Source organism: Theobroma umbraticum, unplaced genomic scaffold, assembly GCF_002168275.2.
Source record: "Theobroma umbraticum cultivar Fairchild unplaced genomic scaffold, ASM216827v3 scaffold_44.0, whole genome shotgun sequence".
Taxonomy (NCBI): domain Eukaryota; kingdom Viridiplantae; phylum Streptophyta; class Magnoliopsida; order Malvales; family Malvaceae; genus Theobroma; species Theobroma umbraticum.
In genome coordinates this window covers 4,977,406-4,997,698 of record NW_018397255.1, presented here as the reverse complement: position 1 = coordinate 4,997,698, position 20,293 = coordinate 4,977,406, and the positions used below count along the sequence as shown (strand labels likewise).

Below are 20,293 nucleotides of genomic sequence, written 5' to 3'. Positions count from 1 at the left end.
TAAAAGTAATACATTGAAAATAACATTCAAATTCTTAGATCCAAAGTCTAAGCTAACTTTCACCAATCTGATGCCTTTTCAGGGTCCTCAAAAAAATCAGAGACATCTAATTATGTTTTTGTTTCTACAAGAGCTAGAAGAGTCACTTCAATGGAGGAATTATTAGCCTCGACGTTGGTCATAGCATTTTTAATGGTATGAGTTTTGACTCTCTTACCCTTATCCTTCAAGGATGCTTGGTATAAATTAACAAAATGCTTTAGAGTACAATATGTACGCGACCATTTTCCAGTCATGCCATAACGATAGCAAATACTTTCATCATGCTCCTTCTTAGGCATCTTGCCCTTGCCATGATTCAGGCCAAGATTAATTTGCCTAAGGCGTTTATATTTTCTGCCACCTTTTCATGGGTTATGCATTAGCCTGTGCCCACGGCTCTTAAATCAATCAGTACTCTTACCAAAGTTAGCATTTGTTTTAGGCAATGCTTTTGAGCCAATATGTCTAAGATTATGATTTTTGAGTAGCATTTCATTTGTCCGCTCAACAGTCAAGAGGACATAAATCAACTTCGAGTACGTCATGAATTTACACTGTAAGTATTGCTGCTATAATACAAAATTTGAAGCATGAAAAGTAAAGAAAGATTTCTCTAATAGCTCTGATTTAGTGAGCGTAACACCACATAATTCCAATTGTGAAACTATATCAAATAAGGCTAAGTTGTAATCAAACACTGATTTGAAGTCTTGCAGAGATGTTGCCAATCATACTGTGCTTGAGGTAAAATAACAGTCTTGGTATGAGCATACCTCTCTCTTAATCTTGTCCGCAATATCTCAGGATCTCAAATAGATAAATATTGAGCCTTTAGGCTCTCATGCAAATGAAGACGAATGAAAATTAGAGCATTCGCTTTATTTTTGTCATTTGTGTTTCCGTCTATAATAATTGCATCAGCAAGACCTTACCTTTAAAGATGCATCTCTACATCAAGGCACCAAGACAGATAATTGTTTCCATTCACTTACAGGATGTGAAATTTGAGCTTTTCAATATTTGTCATAATACTGCATATAGAAAATTGAACCCTTAGATTGGTGTTCTCAGAGATCTATCACCGCTTCAAGGGACAATATGTCACCACTTTTAAGGGGACAAAGATATATTCTAATTTTGTAGATGGCTTTAGACTGATTAAACCATAAAAAAAACTAAAATCTAATTGAAAAAAGAAATCTTCTCATTACCTTTAATGACTCATATTAATAACGTGATATAAAATATAAAAAAAGATATACTAAGAAAATAATTAGAGAAGAATTGAAAAAAAACTTCTAGTTCATTTTTCATTAGAGAAGAATTTCTTATTTATTTTTTATTATTATTGATTGTAATTTTTCATCAAGTACAAAACCTTATTTATAGGGTTACATAGACGTGGGGTTTATATTGCATTAATGAAGATATTGATGAATTATCATAAATATATACATTGATTATAAATAGAATTTGAAGGGTTGGGAGATTGGCACATTCATTTATTCATAACATAAATTACTCTTTTATAAATCACTTATTGACCCCATTTCTTATAAAATTATAAAAAAATAAATTCATTTGTATATTAATTACCTTAAACTATATATAAATATTATAAAAATTAAATTTTTTAGAAAGGGCATGGTGTCATGTCTTCTAGATGGGTCCACATATATTCATATACAAAATTTGATTATTCATTTTATTCAGTAAAAATGTCAAAATATTTTCAATTTAAATTAATTTATTTGTTTATATTTAAAAATATTTTTATAACTTTTATCAGATAAAATTAAGAATTTTTTTTTATAAAAAATAAAATTATTCACGAAATGTGAACTAAAAAATGATTAAATACTATGCAAAGATGAAATTTATCCTTTATTAAAAATAATTAAAAATAGTTTTGAGTGTGATGGTGATACTCTAAGATTTTATTTAGAGGAAAAATAATTAAAAATAAGTTTGGCTTCTGTTCCCTGTCGTAATCCTCATTTAAGATGGAGGATGGGAGGACCCCTTTCACCATTTAATAATTTATAATCTCAAGGTTCCAATTGTTCTTCATCACCGAATCAAATCTTGTTAACACGGAAACTGACCGAAAAACCTGAAAATATCTCTGACCACCAAAAGCCGAAATGAAATCCTCTTTGAAATCAACGCCGACTTCCCTTTGATTTTGCAGTTCAACAAACTCCATAAATATCCAATTCAATCAAGACTTCAAAGAAACTCCATCTCAAGAGAAAGACCTAACACTTCCAAATTCCAGTTATAGTACCCTTTCCAATGGAATCCCAGGGCCAAAACCCGGTTGTACTAATCACAGGATGTTCCCAGGGGGGAATCGGACACGCCCTGGCACGCGCTTTTGCTGACAACAACTGCAAGGTGGTGGCGACAACCAGGTCTTTAAGCTCCATGTCGGACCTGCAACAAGATCCCAGGTTTTATCTTCAAGAACTCGATGTTTTATCAGAGCAAAGCGTGCAACGTGTCATGTCGAATGTACTGGATAAGTTTGGTCGGGTTGATGTGTTGGTTAATAATGCTGGAATCCAGTGCATTGGGCCTCTTGCAGAAATCCCATTAGTTGCCATGGAAAATACCTTTAATACCAACGTTTTTGGTAATGATTAATATCTCCTCTTTTATTGTATTATTATGTTCTGCCGTTTGAAGTTAAGATATATGCATTTCGTGATTTATTTCAATCTTTAAGTTATATTTTTTTCTTTTATCTTCTCTGTTTCTGTATGTCACGGGCTAATATGTGGTCATTTAGCTATGGGTGGTAATCTGTTCTTGTGCTATTTTGGTTGGTAGTGAGGAAGGTATATATCCCCACTTATTTGGTTAAATTCGCCATTCATGTTTGCAGTGCAATTGGACTTAGTACTGATTTTTTGTTTTTTTTTTTTTTTGGAGGGGGGGGAGGGTTAGGGGTGACTGAGTGTTATCGACTGGCGCTGATTAACCTAAAAAAGGACAAGCTTGTGTTTGATTTACTTAGCATAAGGAAAGAAAATATCTTCCAAGTAGGTATAATTGATTATGCATGTACATAGCATCTACTGCTTTGTTTGGCTGCAAGCTCTTTGTGCGTTTTACCGAGAGAAGAAACATGATTGTCATTGTAAATGAGATCATGCAGGTGTCATGGGGCGATTCTTAAGACCACTCTCCGTGCGGTCTTGGGCTCAACCCTTATCTCGGTACTAGAACCCAAGTCAGCCTCAGTGCTTCAGCTTTACTCAGCAAGCACCCAACTCCCACCCGATGGCTTTAAGCCTGCAAGCAAGCTTGCATAAAAGAGAAAGGAAGACAAGAGAAATACTAGCAAAGAGAAGCTAAGCTTGTATTGAATGAATTGAATTACAATGTATTCAATGGGATGATTTACACAAGGAGCATGGGGTTATTTATAGCCAAGGTTCCTCACACATTTCCCTCCAAAGTTTTCAATTCAAAGTATTCCCCCCCCCCCAAAAGATTTCCCTCCAAAACATTTGGGAGGTTCTAGAAGTTCGGTTGGGAGGGAAATTTTAAATTTTCCAGCAGCCCCCCTTACATGGGTCTAGTGGGCTGGCACCTCTTGGGCCTCCTGGTGGGTCTGGATTGTGGCCCGTGACACCCTCCCCCACCTAAGCTGGCAGCGTCCTCGCTGCCGGTGTGGAAGGCGTTAATCCAATCTTGGAACTGCCACAAATCTTCTGCAGACTCCCAACTAACTTCACTCTCGGGCAATCCCTTCCATTTCACCAGGTACTGATGTTGAGGCATGTGATGCTTCCGTCGAAGTACTCTATCGGCCAGCACTTCTTCTACCTCTTTGTCGTACGTTGCTCGAATGCCTACTGGTGCCCTGTTGCTCACCCTTCGGCTAGGGTCCTCTTTATCTGCATGGTAAGGCTTCAGCATGCTGACATGAAATACCGGATGCACCTTTGGCTTGAGCGGCAAGTCCAACTTGTATGCCACCTGGCCGATTCTCTTGATTACCCGATATGGGCCTCTCGTACCTTCTAACAAGGCCCTTGTGCAAGCCTTTGTTCCTCAAAACAAGGTGTAGCTTCACCATCACCATGTCCCCTTCGCTGAAGTGAGCTTCCAGTCGGGTTTGATCTGCCCACTTCTTTGCCCTTTTTGCAGCTTTGTGGAGACACGTTCGAGCTAAGTCCCGCTGCTCTTCCCAGCCCCTAGCGGTTTTGTATGCCGCTGTGCGACACCTGTATAGCCCACGGCAATGGCACTTGGTGTGTGGGGCTGTTGTCCAATCACGATTTCGAACGGGCTTTGACGCGTGGACTCGCTGCGCTGTAGGTATGCGAGAATTGTGCTATGTCAAGCCACTTTGGCCAGTCGGACTGCGTGCCCCTCACGAAGTGCCTTAAGTAGAGCTCCAGCAATGCATTCACCCGCTCGGTTTATCCATCCGTCTGTGGGTGGTTGCTGGTGGAAAAGCACAATTCAGACCCCAACAGCTTAAATAATTCTGTCCAGAATTTTTCCGTGAATCGGTCATCCCGATCGCTGACGATGGTGTGCGGAACGCCCCAGTATTTGACAATGTTCTTTAAGAACAACTTGACTGCTTCTTCCGCAGGACATTCTTTTGAGGCTGGTATAAAGGTGGCATATTTCGAAAATCTATCCACCACCACCATAATGCTACCGAACCCATCTGCCTTGGGCAGCCCCATGATGAAATCCATGCTTACGCTGTCCCATGGTTTTTCTGGTATTGGCAGTGGGTTGAGTAATCCCTTGGTCGCTGCTGCTCAACCTTGTCTTGTTGGCACACCAAGCAGGTCCGCACATAGCTTTCAATGTCATCTTCCATTCTGGGCCAGTAATAATTGGCGCTTACCAATGCCATCGTCCGATGCAGCCCCGGATGCCTGCCCAAGGGCTGTCGTGGCATTCTTTCAGTAGCTGTTTCCACAAGCCCCCATGCTGCGGAACATAGAGCCTATTGCCCTTAGTGTACACTAGCCCCTCTTTTACCCAAAACCGCCTGGTCTTGCCTACCGTGGCATGCTCCAGTATGGATTGCGCGGGTCGGGTCGCTTGCCATGCCATCCCGAATGTGAGGTAGCAGCTCTGTGCGCACTTCACTGATGGCAGCCAATGTAGCCTTTCTGCTTAAGGCGTCAGCCACGGAGTTAGCCTTGCCTGGCTCATACTCCAGCTCATAATCGAACTCTGCCAAGAAGTCTTGCCATCTGGCTTGTTTCGGGCTTAACTTCTTTTGGCTTTGAAAGTAGGATGTGGCCACATTATCAGTCCGCACTACAAATTTGGCCCATAAAAGTAGTGCCGCCATAATCGCAAGCAATGCACCACTGCCGTCATCTCCTTTTCCTGAACCGTGTACCGTCTCTCGGTATCGTTCAGTTTTCGGCTTTCATACGCGATTGGATGCCCATCTTGCATCAGTACCCCCCGCCAATGGCAAATCACTTGCATCCGTATGTACCTCGTACGGCAGTATATGATCCTGCAATCTCAGTACCGGTTGTTCACTCATTGCCTGTTTCAGCCGATCAAAGGCATGTTGGCTTGCGGCATTCCATTCCCACACCCGGTCTTTCTTCAGCATGTCCGTTAGTGGTGTCGCAATGCTTGAGTATCCTTTGACAACCGGCGGTAGTAGTTGGCTAACCCAAGGAAGGATCTCAGCTCCCTTACCTTGGCAGGCGGTTCCCATTCCTGGATAGCATTACTTTGGACGGGTCCATCCGGATTCTGCCATCCCCCACAATGTGCCCTAAGAATGGCACCTCATGCAAACCAAAGCAACATTTTTCCCTTTTCACGAATAGCTCATGTTGTCTAAGGGCCTCAAAAACAAGCCGTAGGTGTTCAACATGGTCTTGTAATGAGTGGCTATAGACAACAATATCATCAAGGTATACAACTACGAATTTGTCAAGAAAGGGTTGTAATACCTTGTTCATCAGAGTACAGAATGTTGCTGGTGCATTGGTTAATCCAAATGGCATAACCAAGAACTCGTATGCCCCATAGCGAGTCACGCAAGCCGTCTTGGATATGTCCCCCGCAGCTATCCTCACCTGGTAGTACCCCGATCGTAAGTCCAACTTTGAAAACCAGCGCGCATTGCCCAGCTGATCGAACAAGTCAGCTATAAGCGGGATCGGGTACTTGTTCTTGACCGTGAGCTTGTTCAAAGCTCGGTAGTCGATGCATAGCCTTAAAGACCCATCATGTTTCTTCTGAAACAATACGGGAGCTCCGAAAGGGGATTTGGATGGCCTGATAAATCCAGCGTCAATAAGCTCCCCAAGCTGCTTTCTCAGTTCTGCTAGCTCGGGAGGCGCCATCCGATATGGTGCCTTGGCGGGCGGCTGTGCCCCTGGCACTAGCTCGATATGATGGTCCACTTCTCGTGCGGGAGGCAAGTGGCCTGGCAGCTTAGGAGGCATTACATCTTGGAATTCCTCCAGCACCTCTAGGACTTCTACCGGTGCCTTGATTATATTGCCGGGGGTGTCTTCTAGACTCAGCACCGCAGCAAATGTCTGCTCACCTTTGCGCATGCCCTTGGCTAGCTGCATGGCAGACAATGTTTTTGTTGGCTGAGTACGTCCTCGTCTGACTGGCACTACGCATTGCCCCCTTTGATCCAAGATGCAAATGCAATCGTTGTGCGGCACGAGAACAGCTTGGACTCTATCTAGGAAGCCGATCCCCACGGCTACATCATAATCATCCATCGGGATGATCTCGATGTCCACAGCTCCATGCCACTGGCCAAGTTGCACATCGATCCCCTTGGCAATGCCCTTTGTGCGCACTCTCTTGAGTTCACAGTTTTTACCCAGCCGCCTGCGCTATTAGATTTGATGCCTAGGTTAGCAGCACATTGTTCGGACACGAAGAGTTCAGAAGCGCCCGTATCCACCAGTGCCTCCACCGATTGTCCTGCTATGATCATATCAGCATACATGAGCCCCTTGGCTCGACTACTCGTCTTGCTTACTGCCCCCAGCAGCACTGAGCCCAATCGCGCTGCCTGGTCTGATTGTGGCTCCTCCTCCGAGGCTATCGCCACTAGCTTGGTGCGCTTTGGGCAATCTCGGACCCGATGTGGTCCGTCACACAAGAAGCAACCCGTCGGTTGGTCCTCCTTGTTTCTGAAAGATCTCCATTTTGAGGTAGAATTACCTCTCCATTTTGATTGTGGCTTGCCCTCGCCACCATCCTTAGGCTGGTTATCTCTGTCCGCCCAGCCCTTATCTTTGTACTGCCTATTTTTATCCGCCCATCCCTTACCTTTATCCTTTGGCTTGGATGGCGTAGGTTTGTCCTTGTCGGCTCGGGAGTAATCTACCAAGCTTTCGGCCACTGCCATGGCTCAAGTGAGGTCTTGCATGCCTCTCCTTTGCAACTCTTGCTTGGCCCATGGTTTCAAACCACCATGAAGGTGAAGAGGGCCTCCCTCTCCCCTAGATCCCCCACTTGAAGGGCCAGCTCGCTGAACTCCTTCACATAGTCCCGGTCTCCCCACGTTGGACCAGCCTACGCAGCTTGCCCCTCGCCTCATCCATGGCGTATTCGGGGTAGAATTGCTGGCGTAATTCCCGCTAAAATCTGCCCACGTGAGTACCGGGGCTCCACCGAGCTATCATCGCACCGCCTCCTCCACCAAAGTAGTGCTGTATCTCCCAGATACATGGATGCCACAATGATTCGACGGTCATCCATCACGATCCCAGTGGCTTTGAAGTATTGCTCAAGCCCCCAAAGAAAGTTTGCTATTTCTTTGGCATCCCTCCGGCCTCGAAATTCCTCGGGCTTAGGCACATCTAGCCTTGCTTCCGGGGGTACGGCAGCCTCCCGGCCACTATTGGCTCTTGCCGCACGCATTTCCTCCTTCAATACACTAGCTCAGCCTCAACGCTTCCATCTCTCTTGCCAGTTGGGCGTTTCGTTCCATGGCCGTCTCAAAGGTTTCCCTCATCATCAATTGGACTTCTCCTTTGAGTTCCTCATCAGAGCATGAAGCTCTTCCATGTGTTCTTCCTGCACATCAAGGCGGTCACGCGACTCGCCCACAGTCACCTCCATCTTGATAGCCTCTCATCAAACTCAATGATGGGGTCTCGTGAGGAAGACTTCGCCTTCCGACCACACGCGTCTCTCTGACCTCGATAGTTTCCTCGGGCATGCTTGATCCGCTAGTAGTCATTCCTTCCTTTCAATCACCTCCTGCTTGTTTGGAAATTTAGTCGAGCACTTGGGTCGCAAAACTTCCCTTTGGTCTGGGAATTTTGTCGAACCCTGATCGCAAACTGCTCTAGGAATTTCGTCGAGCACCTGGATCGCAATGGCTCTGCGGAATTTCGTCGAGCACCTGGATCGCAATGGCTCTGATACCAACTGTCACGGGGCGATTCTTAAGACCACTCTCCGTGCGGCCTTGGGCTCAACCCTTATCTCGGTACTAGAACCCAAGTCAGCCTCAGTGCTTCAGCACTTACTCAGCAAGCACCAACTCCCACCCGATGGCTTTAAGCCTGCAAGCAAGCTTGCATAAAGAGAAAAGGAAGACAAGAGAATACTAGCAAAGAGAAGCTAAGCTTGTATGAATGAATTGAATTACAATGTATTCAATGGGATGATTTACACAAGGAGCATGGGGTTATTATTAGCCAAGGTTCCCCACACATTTCCCTCCGAAGTTTTCAATTCAAAGCATTCCCCCCAAAAGATTTCCCTCCAAAACATTTGGGAGGTTCTAGAAGTTCGGTTGGGAGGGAAAATTTGAATTTCCAGCAGCCCCCTTACATGGGTCTAGTTGGGCTGGCACCCTCTTGAGCCTCCTGGTGGGTCTGGACTGTGGCCCGTAACACAGGCACTTGGTAACTAGAAACAGAGATTCTATTATTAAAATTTATTTAGAGAATCGCCGAGCCTAGTTTTAACTAAACTGTTCTTTCATGAAAATTATTGACTCAGTTGTTTGTTACAACAAATTGGTTAAGCTTTGATTCATCAGTTCATCTTGATTCTCTGAAAGTTGTGGTTGCAGAATGTTGAACCAAGCCTACGTTTTAAGTAATTTTGTATTTAAGTAAACTTTACTGTAGTCAGTGTTGTAAGTGAAATAACTTGTCATTTTTGGCTCCTGATTGAGCTTTTAATGTGGGAGATCCAATTGATACTTCTGTTAAACAATCGAGGCAGGGATTGACGAGGACCTAGAAAACTTTCTGATACCTCGAAACAGCATCCTGGTAGCAGGCTTTCCTGAATTGTTGATGGCTACCTTAGTACCAGCCGCTAGATTGTTGTTGTTCCTTCATGGATCCATGCTTCATTAATTAGTTGTTTGTCTTTGACTAGATTCATGGATGACTTTAATGTTTGTATTTGGTTACCGATCATCTTCCTCGTGGTTCTTTAAAAAGACTTAATCCACTGCATAATTCTTTTTCACCTTTTTTTCTTTTGGGTGAATATGGTCTGAAGACCCCTTCTTAGTCCCAGTCACACCCACATTAGTGGCAAATATTGAGTTTCAATTTGTATAGATGCCACTAGTTGTCTAGTGTTTATGATGTTGTATTTGATTACAGGTTCCATGAGGCTGGTTCAAGCAGTTGTACCTCACATGGCATCCAGGAAAAAGGGAAAGATTGTCAATGTTGGAAGTGTTACTGCTATGGCTCCTGGGCCATGGTCTGGTGTCTACACTGCATCTAAAGCAGCTCTTCATGCATTAACTGATACTCTGAGGTTAGTTTATTAGAAGATGTTCTGGTGTCTACACTGCATCTAAAGCAGCTCTTCATGTATTAACTGATACTTTGAGGTTTGTTTATTGTAAGATGACATCTGCTTAAAAGGAAAGGCTGAAAAAAGGCAACTTATTAGGTGCCATCTAACTTCACCAGACATGGAAAAAGACTGTTTTTGCACTTGTATAATTCTGTTTACATGTAGGTGCGGTTGTGTGTTTAACTGTCTATAAGTTACTGAATGTGCAAATTCTTTGGAGATTATTATGGAGAGCAAAACTTAGAATTCTCAGCCTTAACCCGGTTCTTGCCCAAATGGAAAAATCTGGTTTTTCATCAAAATATCTGCTTAAGTGCAAAAATGACTCCTTCCTTAAATGCATTGCAAGGTCATTTATAGCAAAGAAACTTTATACTTGACTGTTTGTATGTGAACTGCATGTAATGCTCTTGATAGTTGAATGAAGATATTTAAGGCCTGCTCAGAAGCAATAGTATGATCTCGATTTATCTATTGTATTCATTATCTCTATTACAAAGGGTAGTCTACTGACATTTGTATTCTATGTTAAGACGTATTGGCTGCATGATTTTTCTTGAAATTTTAAAGCTTTCATATATTGCCCTTTCCTTCAGGGCTGCATTTGGTTTAATGCAATTGAAGATGTCGCATTTCTATATATTTGCTATTTATAAGATTCCTATATGGTGCCTTAAGAGTATATCATGTGACTAGATATGTGGGATTAGTATATATTTGAGATTCCTAGTTTAGTTTGGTTGTCTTTTCTTTTTTTCAATGGCAATGGGGATAACTCCCAGTTTTGGTAGGAGCCAGGGCTTGAACATTGAACCTGCAGGTTTAACCTATTGGGGGGACATGAGTGCTTGAGCCAAAAGCTGCAGGTCATATGAGACTGCTAATCAAAAGCAAACAGAAGAAAAGAAAATACCTTTATTTAGATGATGACTGGTAAACTTGATGCTGTCCAAATTATTTGTGGCGTATGCAGATTGGAGCTCAAGCATTTTGGTATTGATGTCATCAATGTTGTCCCTGGAGCTGTGAGGTCAAACATAGGGGATTCTGCCGTAGCTGGCTACAACCGAATGCCTGAATGGAAGCTATATAAACCATTCGAAGCAGCCATCCGAGAGAGAGCATACCTCTCACAAAGATCCAGGTCGACCCCAACAGATGTGTTTGCAAAGGATACCGTGAATGCAGTGCTGAAGAAAAATCCACCAGCTTGGTTTTCATCTGGTCATTACTCCACTATCATGGCAATTATGTACCATTTGCCAATTTCGGTTAAAGATTTCATTATTAGAAAAGCAATGAAAGGTTGACTTCTCCAACCTAGATACTGACTTTTCTTTCTGAGATATTTGATGTCACCATATCATGATTTTTCTGGCATTTTAAACCTAAAGGCCAGATTTTCTGATAGTTCGCAGTGCTCTAACCTTCGTTATCATACAATATTTAAAAAAAAAAAATAAAGTCATGGAAGCACCAACATCTGTATCAAGGAATGGCTTATTCTTGCAAATCATAGGTAACAGGCTAACCCTCGGGAGAGAGAAAATAATGTAGCACGATTCAAACTCAACTAACTATGCGGAAGAGAAATTGCTAATGCTTGCCTGGTCACTAGTTGCTCATTGGAACCATTTGTATAAATTATTCTGGGACTTCTACAACTGATTATCTCGACAATTCCAATTTCTCACAAACAAAATTTCAAAATTTTCATCTGCCTAATCTACAAGATCTTATTTACTATGAATGAGGTGGATGACCATAGTACACCATTCCTGGCGGTTGAAGAGGCCGGAAACTAGGAGGCACAGGTGGTTGCTGAGTTATGGGTAGCAGTTGCTGCTGAGTCAAAGGGGTTTGCTGAGCCGATGGTATCGACTGCTGCTGAGTTATTGGCAATGGTTGTGGAGTCAGAGGCACCATAGGACTAACCATATAGGGAGGTGGCGGCGGTGCTCCAGGTGGCAATGGAGGCATACAACCATAACTACCGTATGGGGTTATAGTTCCCCCTGATGGCTGCAAAAACTGTTGTGAGGACATGTTAGGAAGCATGTGATATTGAGCTTGAGAGGTGGTTTGGCTTTGCATGGCTGGTTGAGGCACCAGAACTGATTGATAAGAATGGTTTATTGGGGCAACAAGTGCTTGTGCTGGCATAAAAACATTAGGATCTGCAACTGGCATTGATTTCTCCGATTTCGAAATTGCATCAATAACAGAACTGACAGGTACTGATGTGAGGGAGTTTGACTGAGAGGACGCCTTTGTTAGACCAGCACTTTTTGCTTCTTCAGCTGCAAATGTAGAAAGAACAGAGTGCATGATCATTTGAGAGGAGCTAGAAGCTGCAAGCTTGTCTGCAACCTCAGCTGCGATAGCTGCAGCCGTCCTCTTTGGTGTTTCTCCAGGTTTTGCATTGGCATCAATTGACAGGATTGTTGTAGTAGATGATGTTGATACATAATCTCCATCATTGAGCCGCTTCCGCATGTTACAGGCTTCCTCTGCCTGTGCTTGTGCTACCTAAAATTGATTATAGCTAAATATGAAAAAGTATAGAGAATAACTATTTAGCACACACAAGGAGCGATGATGTGACAAGCAGCAACCAAGTAAACTCACACCCAGAAAAATTTGGACCAAAATTTTGACACATCAACTCCCAAAGGAAACATAGCAAATGGTCTACTATCTAGAGGATTACAATCTCTAGCATCCTTTTAACTTTTAAACACACCTCACAATACCTAAACCCCATATAAACTAGCTGCAACTTTTTGCAATTGTGATATATTTCAGAAGACACCAATCATAGAAAAGCAGCATTTTGGCTATTAAAACCAAATGTGACGCATTGAACTTGCCCAACATGCATTACCATAGTCAAATCTACTATACTGGTCAAGGCAAAAAAAAAGTTCAAATGCAGGCAATACTCCTAACTTTCAGTTTCAAGCTTCCCCAAAACTTCCAACACTTAACGGACTTATTAGTTCCAAATTGTGGCAGAAGTCTCAACCAGTTCTCATAGGCCAAAGGTGTAGCATTTGAACACTGGAACCACACATCAACCAGAAGCTGATAAGAAATCAGCATTCATCAGAAGCAATGACGAAATAGTGTGCAAATGTGATTGCAGAATACAATGCCCATCTTTGGCATTGCATCTGGAAATCAGAAAAACAGAGTATACATAACAGAATTATCAGAATATATACCTGCATCTGGGTTCGAACATTCTCCAACTCAGATTCCTGAAAAGAATTTCAGAAAGCAAGATAATGCTCTATGATCTGCCTTCATTGCAAATAAGTGGAAACTGTTGAACATAGAAGGAAAGTTACGGAATGTGCAGGTACCTGTTCATGAAAAGCTTCTTTTAACTGCGATACAAGTGCTGCTCTACTTGCTTCGGCTGACTTGAGTTTCTCAATGCACTCTTTCAGAAGATTTTCTTCATCTTCTAGTTCTTTGGCCAAAGTTATTCGTTTTGGATCTTTTTCTGCAGTGTAAAGAGCATTTTAGATGATAACACCTTTTAAGAATCCTGAATGAACTTTAAATGTCTCCTAGAAGATAAACATAAGCAAGAGCACCGAGGTCAACAGAGCAGAGATTACCAATTGCACAAGCAATATCCACATCTTTTTCCATCTTCCTCACACGATGAACTGCTGACTTACACTTACTCATCTCTTCGTCCTCAGTTGGCTGTTCACTGAGCACCAAATGAAATGCTGAAACTATTTTTTCAGTTGTGCCCCCAATTGACAACTTCTGGTGTGTGAAGCAAAATATTACCATGAGAATTGGTTTTTATCAAATTAAAAAAAAAAGAAATGTAAAAATCATTTGAAATAAACTATGCAGACACAAAATAAGTAACTTTTATAAATGAAAACAAGATGAAATTTTACTATAAAAGAAAGATGAAACTTTACAATACAAGAAAAAAAAAAGAAGCAAAGCCCTCAATCTAACCGTTTTAATGGATCGTGAATCCCGCTTCACAATTCTAACAGAGGCAGAGCGCGGACGTTTTTTGCTTAATTCCAATGGTGGAGGCATTTCTTCACCAAGCATGACATCCTTTAGACTTCGTGCTCGGGACCCAAAGACTCTTCTTTCTTCCCATATACCTACCTAACAATTTGTATGGAAACGTATAACTATAACAGCTTACTTCACTGTTCAATAAAAAAAACATGATACTATAGCAGAATTGGCTGGCAGCACCTATAAGCAGCAATCCTAACATGCCTAACAAAATAGTAGAACAACCCATAATTTGGGTGTTTTGGAGCTACCTACAACATTAATCCATAATGCAATTGAACAAAAGTGAAGCCAAAACCAAATGAAAGCATTAAGTAATAGTTAACTATTAAAATGTCAGTGGATAAATTATAAATATTATGAAATAATAGACAGCATGAGACAAACACCATAAACTTTAGAAATAACAAATTATCACTATCGTTTTAAAAACAATAAACATATGAATTTCTAAGATGAAAAGAAAAAGTGCCATGTCATTAATATTCCCCAAAAGCCCCAAAATGGAAAATTACCAGTCTAGAAACCACATTCTTCCCACGATCATCACCCTTCTCAAGTAGGTCTTTCAGGGCTGCTGGAAGGACTTTCCAGAACTCATTAACAAATTCATTTCCTTTACGTTTGCTGTTCTGTAGAATATCATTGGCAAGGTACAGGAGGGGGACTTTCTGAACCATCTCTGAGCTGTGAAACTGTTTATCCCATGTTGCAACAACAAGTTCTGCCTTGCTCCGGTGAAATATACACCAATGTGACAATGCTATATAAAAGAGGTCAAGGTAAAATAGCATATGAATTACAAGATCAACGCGATAGCACAATAATGCCACCAAAAAGATGATTAGACAAGTGAAAATTAGATTTTGCAGTTTAACAGCTAAACCTACATCAAACTTGAAGTCCACACTGACATGGACACTCCTATGTTAGAACAACAAAATCATTGTGTTCAATTAACATTGTCATGCAGTTCAAAGTAAAATAATCCCAAGTTAAATTTAACAAGATGGATTTCACTATGCTTTAGAGTTTGAAAGCCACAGATCTTACAGCCAATCGGTACCATTGAATCAGAATTGAAAATGTTGGAAACATACAAATAATTTGACATAATCGATAAACCAACAACGCTAAGATTTTAAAACTTAGCTTCAATTCCAAATTGATCAACTGAAAGAGGAAATTACAAACTGTATATAGCTAAAATTTTAGCTAGATGGCCAATTAACACGAAAGCAAACTCAAACAGACATAGGATCACCAACATTACTCTAACTAAAATTTAAAATACAGTCCAATGAAATTTCCTATCTTTGCCAAAAAAATGCATCAAACAAGACAAATCCGCATAGAAAAGCAATACAAGCAAGTACAGGACAGAGAAATCATAACGTTTTACTTCTCTTCTCCGCAGCTAATACAGAGAACTTAAAGCAGTTAATCAAACTAACAATATAACCTCGGGGGGGAAATAGGAAAGAAAGAAAGAAAAGGATACTTTCGATACACTGCTGAGTGCTATTGAGCTTGGAGAGCTTTTCTGCAAGTATCTGTTCACTGAATACACTATTCATCCCACAACCACCAAAAACTCTAAAGCACTGCCCAAATTAGAAAATAAAAGCTTTTTTTGGTTTTGGCCCTTTGAAATGAAATTCTAATAAGAAACAATAAAAACCCTAACAAATTACCCAAATTGAAGGAGACTTGGATCGTTAAACCCCAAAGCTGAAATGGAACAAAAGCAGGGTGCAATTGAGAAAGAGAAGAAGGGTATTTCCCAAATTGAGGAAATGCAGGGAATGGAAATATTCGAACTGCGTGAAGAATCAATGGCCTGCATGTCACATAAACCCCAAAACTGAAAGGTAACTTAGAACGCCGAGACGACGAATTGAATTAAAAGCACATGAAATTTACAAGAACATGGATAAAATAGCTGAAGAAACCCTAAAAACGGTTTTTTTTTTCCAAAGAAAGGAGCGAAAAGAAACGTTTCAAAAAGAAAAGAAGAGAGGATTTGAAACGACAAAGACAAGACGGGAAGGTTTTAGGCCTTTTACTTTTAGCTTTGAGCAGTGGTGAAAGGCTGTACAGTTCGGGCCAAATTTTGCGCAAAACAATGAGAGAAAAGAGTTTTCTTATTATTAATATTTTTTATTTTTTTTTGGGTTCTAAATAAACTGAATTTACCGTTCACATCCGCCGCTAGTTACCCTTCAATTTTCTTTCTACTGTTTTTTACAATTTAATTTCTTTTCTTAAGTTTAATTATAACTATGGACAGGAATGGATAGAATATCCTCTTGTGATTTTCCCGTGTTGGTTGATTTTTATAAAGAATTATAGATTAATGCTAAATTTTTCCTGATTTTTCCACAACTAAAGTAAATATAAAAATAAAAAAATTAACTCGTTGTTGAGTAAAAGACATGATTGTAAAATTCATAATTTACTCAATTTACTTCCTCATTTCCCATAATATTTACATTCTGATTATTTCTCAAGCTAACCAAGGAGCCAAATCCAATTTTTTGATTTCGAAGATAAGAGATATGAACCTATCTCATTTAACTCATTTAGTAAAACAATGCATACTTTTAATTAAGGTGTGTGTGTGTGTGTGTGTGTGTGTGTGTATATAACTAAAATGAGGTAGAGAAACGAAACCAGCACAAGCAAACATTTCAAAACAGGAATTCAACTAACCGTAAGTGCTTTTCAATTGTTTTTCCTGCCACCATAAATTTCTATCGCGCAACATTATAATGAAAACCCAGTATCTTCATTAAACCAAACAAAAATTGGTATTTAAGCTACAGATTTTGGCAAGAACATCCACAACTTAACATTAACAAAGTACAATCCTCTAGTAAATATTCTTAAACGACGGGGAAGAGGGCAAAGAGAGAGAATATTATAAAGAAAGAAACATCATTCTGCTGTCAAATGAGAAGCTAAACTTGATCCACTCAGTTGTCACCAGGTAAGGACTTGATGATGTCAGAATCACCTGCAGGGCAGAGAAGAGAAGCACAGTTTGATTATCTGCAATCATTGAATTGTACAGAGCAGCATTCAACAGTATCCAAATGTGCTGTTACCTGGATCGATGATGCTCAGACAAGAAACACGGAAGTACTTCCCGCAAGCTGTTCCCAGATCATTATTGTCTGGAGAATTAAAGAGAGATTAGCCACCAAACATTTGACTAATAACTGGGTAAAATAACTAGCAAAGGAAACCTACGATCAATCAACCATGTTTGTCAAAAAATTCCAATTTCTGACTTCATAGTTTACCCAAAACGATCATAGACAAGCTCCCATTAAGCCAAAGTAGATAATCAACGTAGACAGAGAAAATAAGTAAACACGGAAATCATTCAACCCAATCCTAGATACATGCGAAAATCTATCATATAAGCTTTAGCCATTGATAGCAATGACATCCCAAACAACTGACTGAAGGAACTCTAGGACACAACTTAGTCAGCATATAGAACATAGCACAAGAATATCACAAAAGTTAAGCCATCCACCAGAAGCCTTGTATATCCAACAGAAATTATCAAACAAGATCCTAATCACATAAGTTCCAAATCCCTAAAGAAAAAATGTAGGTTAAAATTCCGCAAATCATATTCAAACAATGAGATGACAAGGGTAGGTATACTCCTAACGTACCAATGAGATATGCAGTGAACACATTCTATTTTTTTTTCTTATTATCTATTTTTGCTGTTTAAGTGTTTATTCAATGACTAATTGACTGAGATATCCCTATATCATCAAAATCCCACCCATAACAATTCAAATCACTGCAAAGTTTACCACAACAAACCATCACACAATCATTAAAGAGCCCAACTTAGCAGAAATGCAAGACCTTACAATGCTCAAAATCAGCTTCTATCGTACCATAATACAAACATTATAAAAATAGGGGAGGAAATCCTTCGCAAAGAACAGGAAAGAATAAAGAAAACACTTACTTCCATTATAATGATGAACCCCAACTTTGCAAAGCATGGCATAGTACTCAATCTCAGATTTCCTCAGCGGTGGACAATTGTTCGAAATGATAATGAGCTTCCCTATCAAATATCAACAAAACCCAAAATCTCTTCATTAAAAAGATTACATCTTTAAAAATCTAAAAGCAAACCAAATAGAAAAAAAAATGAAATTAGACCCAGATACAAAAATGCAAAATGTAAAGAACCTTTTGAGGTTCTGAGAGACTTAAGCACTGTTTTGTAACCCAGAGTGTATCTTCCACTCTTCATAACGAGTGCCAGTCTGTTGTTGATGCTCTCATGGGTCTTCTTCTGTTAAATCCAAAAAAAAAAAAAACAAATATTGATTTTAAGATTTTTTTTTTCGATTGTGAAAATTATAGATCAACATATAAAAGATAAGAGAAGAAAGGGTATTTACCGTTTTCTTGCCGGACACCATTTTTGCTGATACTTTTAGTTTGGGTCTTCGAGTTCGGCTGCTGAGGGTTTCTTCGGAGATAAATGAAGCGGCCGATTTTGAAAGGTAGGGTTTTCTGGCTCTTATAGTATAAGGGTTAACTGGATGCATATGCAAGTCACGTGCATCCTCTGCCCATTCTTTTTATTATTATTATTATTATTATTCTAAAGTATTTCACAAGAAAATCAAATTACGAATTTAACTTTAATCTTTTTTATTATTTCAATTAGACGGTTCTAGTCTTTTACTTCAATTTTAATAAATTTAAGTTTTATATTTTTATTAAAAAATTATTTAAAAATAATTAAAAATAAAGTCCAAATCTTGTTAATAATTTTAATCGTCGAACCTTCTTGTGGATGATTTTTATGTCAATTTAAATTTTTTTCTCATGAGACATATATTAGTACAAAAAATATTTACTTTTAATGATTAATTATTATTTTTTAGAACCTAAGATATATTAATAATTATTTAATCAAAATACAATATAAACTTTTTTAGACTAATACATGTCGAGTGGTCTAAAAATATTCCTTATCATTCAAATGTTAAATCATTCAAGTTAAGGGTGAAATTTTTAAAATCCTTATAAATTACTCTTAAATTAATTTTTAATAAAAATATAAGATTTAAATTTATTAAAATTAAGATACATGGATTAAAATTGTTGAATTGAAATAATACATGAAACAAAACCAAAATCAAAACTCGAAATCAGAAAAAGTACATCTACAAATCTGTAATATGTAATTTAAAAAATAAAAAATTGTTTATTAAATAATTGCATGGATGTAATGAGATGCATCAATAGTCTTGTATGTTGGTAAGTTTTCACTTTAATTCCAAAAAAGAATTAAATAATTAGGATTTAAAAGTTTCAACTCATTGCCTCATTCAAATTTTGAAAGAAAAATTGATTAAGAGATAAAGGAAAATTATTTCCTATATCATATAGTTCAAAGCTTAAACTTTCATATGGAACAAACAAAAAAGACCCCAAAATTTTTGTTTACATATATAAGTGGTGGGTTTAATTCCATCGAATGTTTGTAGTACAATGTCTCTTAGAATTACAGAAGATCAATTATTTGAATTTTTTATTATTTTATTTACATTTAATTAAATTTATATACATTTATTTTGAATAAAATAAATCTTTATAATTAACCATTGATTATGCTTATATGAAAGTTTAATTAAAATTTTATTTTAAATTAAATAAACATAATAAAAAAATAAAAACATATTATAATTTTTCTAAATAGTTTAATTTTTTAAAAAATATTATTCCTAAATTATAATACCTCTCATGATGATAATATAAATGGGACATACTTTAGCCTAATTGTAAGAAAGATTTCACATAAAAATATTTTGGATAAATGAATTTTATAAAGTTAACTCTAACATATATTATAGATTCTACTTTTACTATGAAAAATACTAAATCATCCGAAACAATACATATGAAATATCAAATTTGTCTTTAAAAGTTTGTAACATTGTCATTATTTTTACTCTAACATAATACCCAAGAGACTCCTAAACTATACAAAAAAATTTAATTTAATTCTTATAATTTTATTACATTTAATCAAACTCTTACCATTTTACTTTAAGTCAAATAAATTTTACGCACTAATTATTAATTAACTACCGTTAGTTAAAAATACAATTGTCGAATTAATATTGCGTGTCAATGACGTAAGACTTGATTGAACGCAATTTAAAATCATTTCTACTAACTAATATTCTTGCAATTTTCAAATACAAATAGAAGTTATAGTTTAAATCTGGAGCTGAATTGTTTTTCTTACAGGGAATTGCTCATCCCTTGTTGATGAATGAAATGCTTAATTTTCAAAAAAAAAAAAGTTAAAAAAAGATAC

At 38.7% G+C, this 20,293-nt stretch overlaps 3 protein-coding genes across 3 annotated transcripts; 1 reads left to right on the top strand and 2 right to left on the bottom strand.

Moving 5' to 3' along the window:
- The first annotated feature begins 2,079 nt into the window (after positions 1-2,079).
- LOC110429293 (NAD(P)-binding Rossmann-fold superfamily protein) lies at positions 2,080-11,265 on the top strand. The gene is made up of 3 exons (XM_021445255.2): positions 2,080-2,677; positions 9,654-9,813; positions 10,829-11,265. Exons 1-3 carry the CDS (start codon positions 2,338-2,340, stop codon positions 11,163-11,165), a joined length of 837 nt encoding a protein of 278 aa, XP_021300930.1. The 5' UTR covers positions 2,080-2,337; the 3' UTR covers positions 11,166-11,265.
- Positions 11,266-11,389: 124 nt separating this feature from the next.
- On the bottom strand, positions 11,390-16,014 carry LOC110429292 (ENTH/VHS family protein). The gene is made up of 8 exons (XM_021445254.2): positions 15,612-16,014; positions 15,419-15,521; positions 14,433-14,680; positions 13,843-14,004; positions 13,482-13,638; positions 13,221-13,363; positions 13,080-13,115; positions 11,390-12,384 (listed from the first exon to the last, which is right to left on the bottom strand). Exons 2-8 carry the CDS (start codon positions 15,492-15,494, stop codon positions 11,599-11,601), a joined length of 1,608 nt encoding a protein of 535 aa, XP_021300929.1. The 5' UTR covers positions 15,495-15,521; positions 15,612-16,014; the 3' UTR covers positions 11,390-11,598.
- Positions 16,015-16,683: 669 nt separating this feature from the next.
- On the bottom strand, positions 16,684-18,552 carry LOC110429289 (large ribosomal subunit protein eL30). The gene is made up of 5 exons (XM_021445252.2): positions 18,360-18,552; positions 18,145-18,250; positions 17,915-18,016; positions 17,025-17,093; positions 16,684-16,933 (listed from the first exon to the last, which is right to left on the bottom strand). The coding sequence occupies exons 1-5, from the start codon at positions 18,507-18,509 to the stop codon at positions 16,893-16,895; spliced, it is 468 nt and encodes a 155-aa protein (XP_021300927.1). The 5' UTR covers positions 18,510-18,552; the 3' UTR covers positions 16,684-16,892.
- Between the last annotated feature and the right edge of the window lie 1,741 nt (positions 18,553-20,293).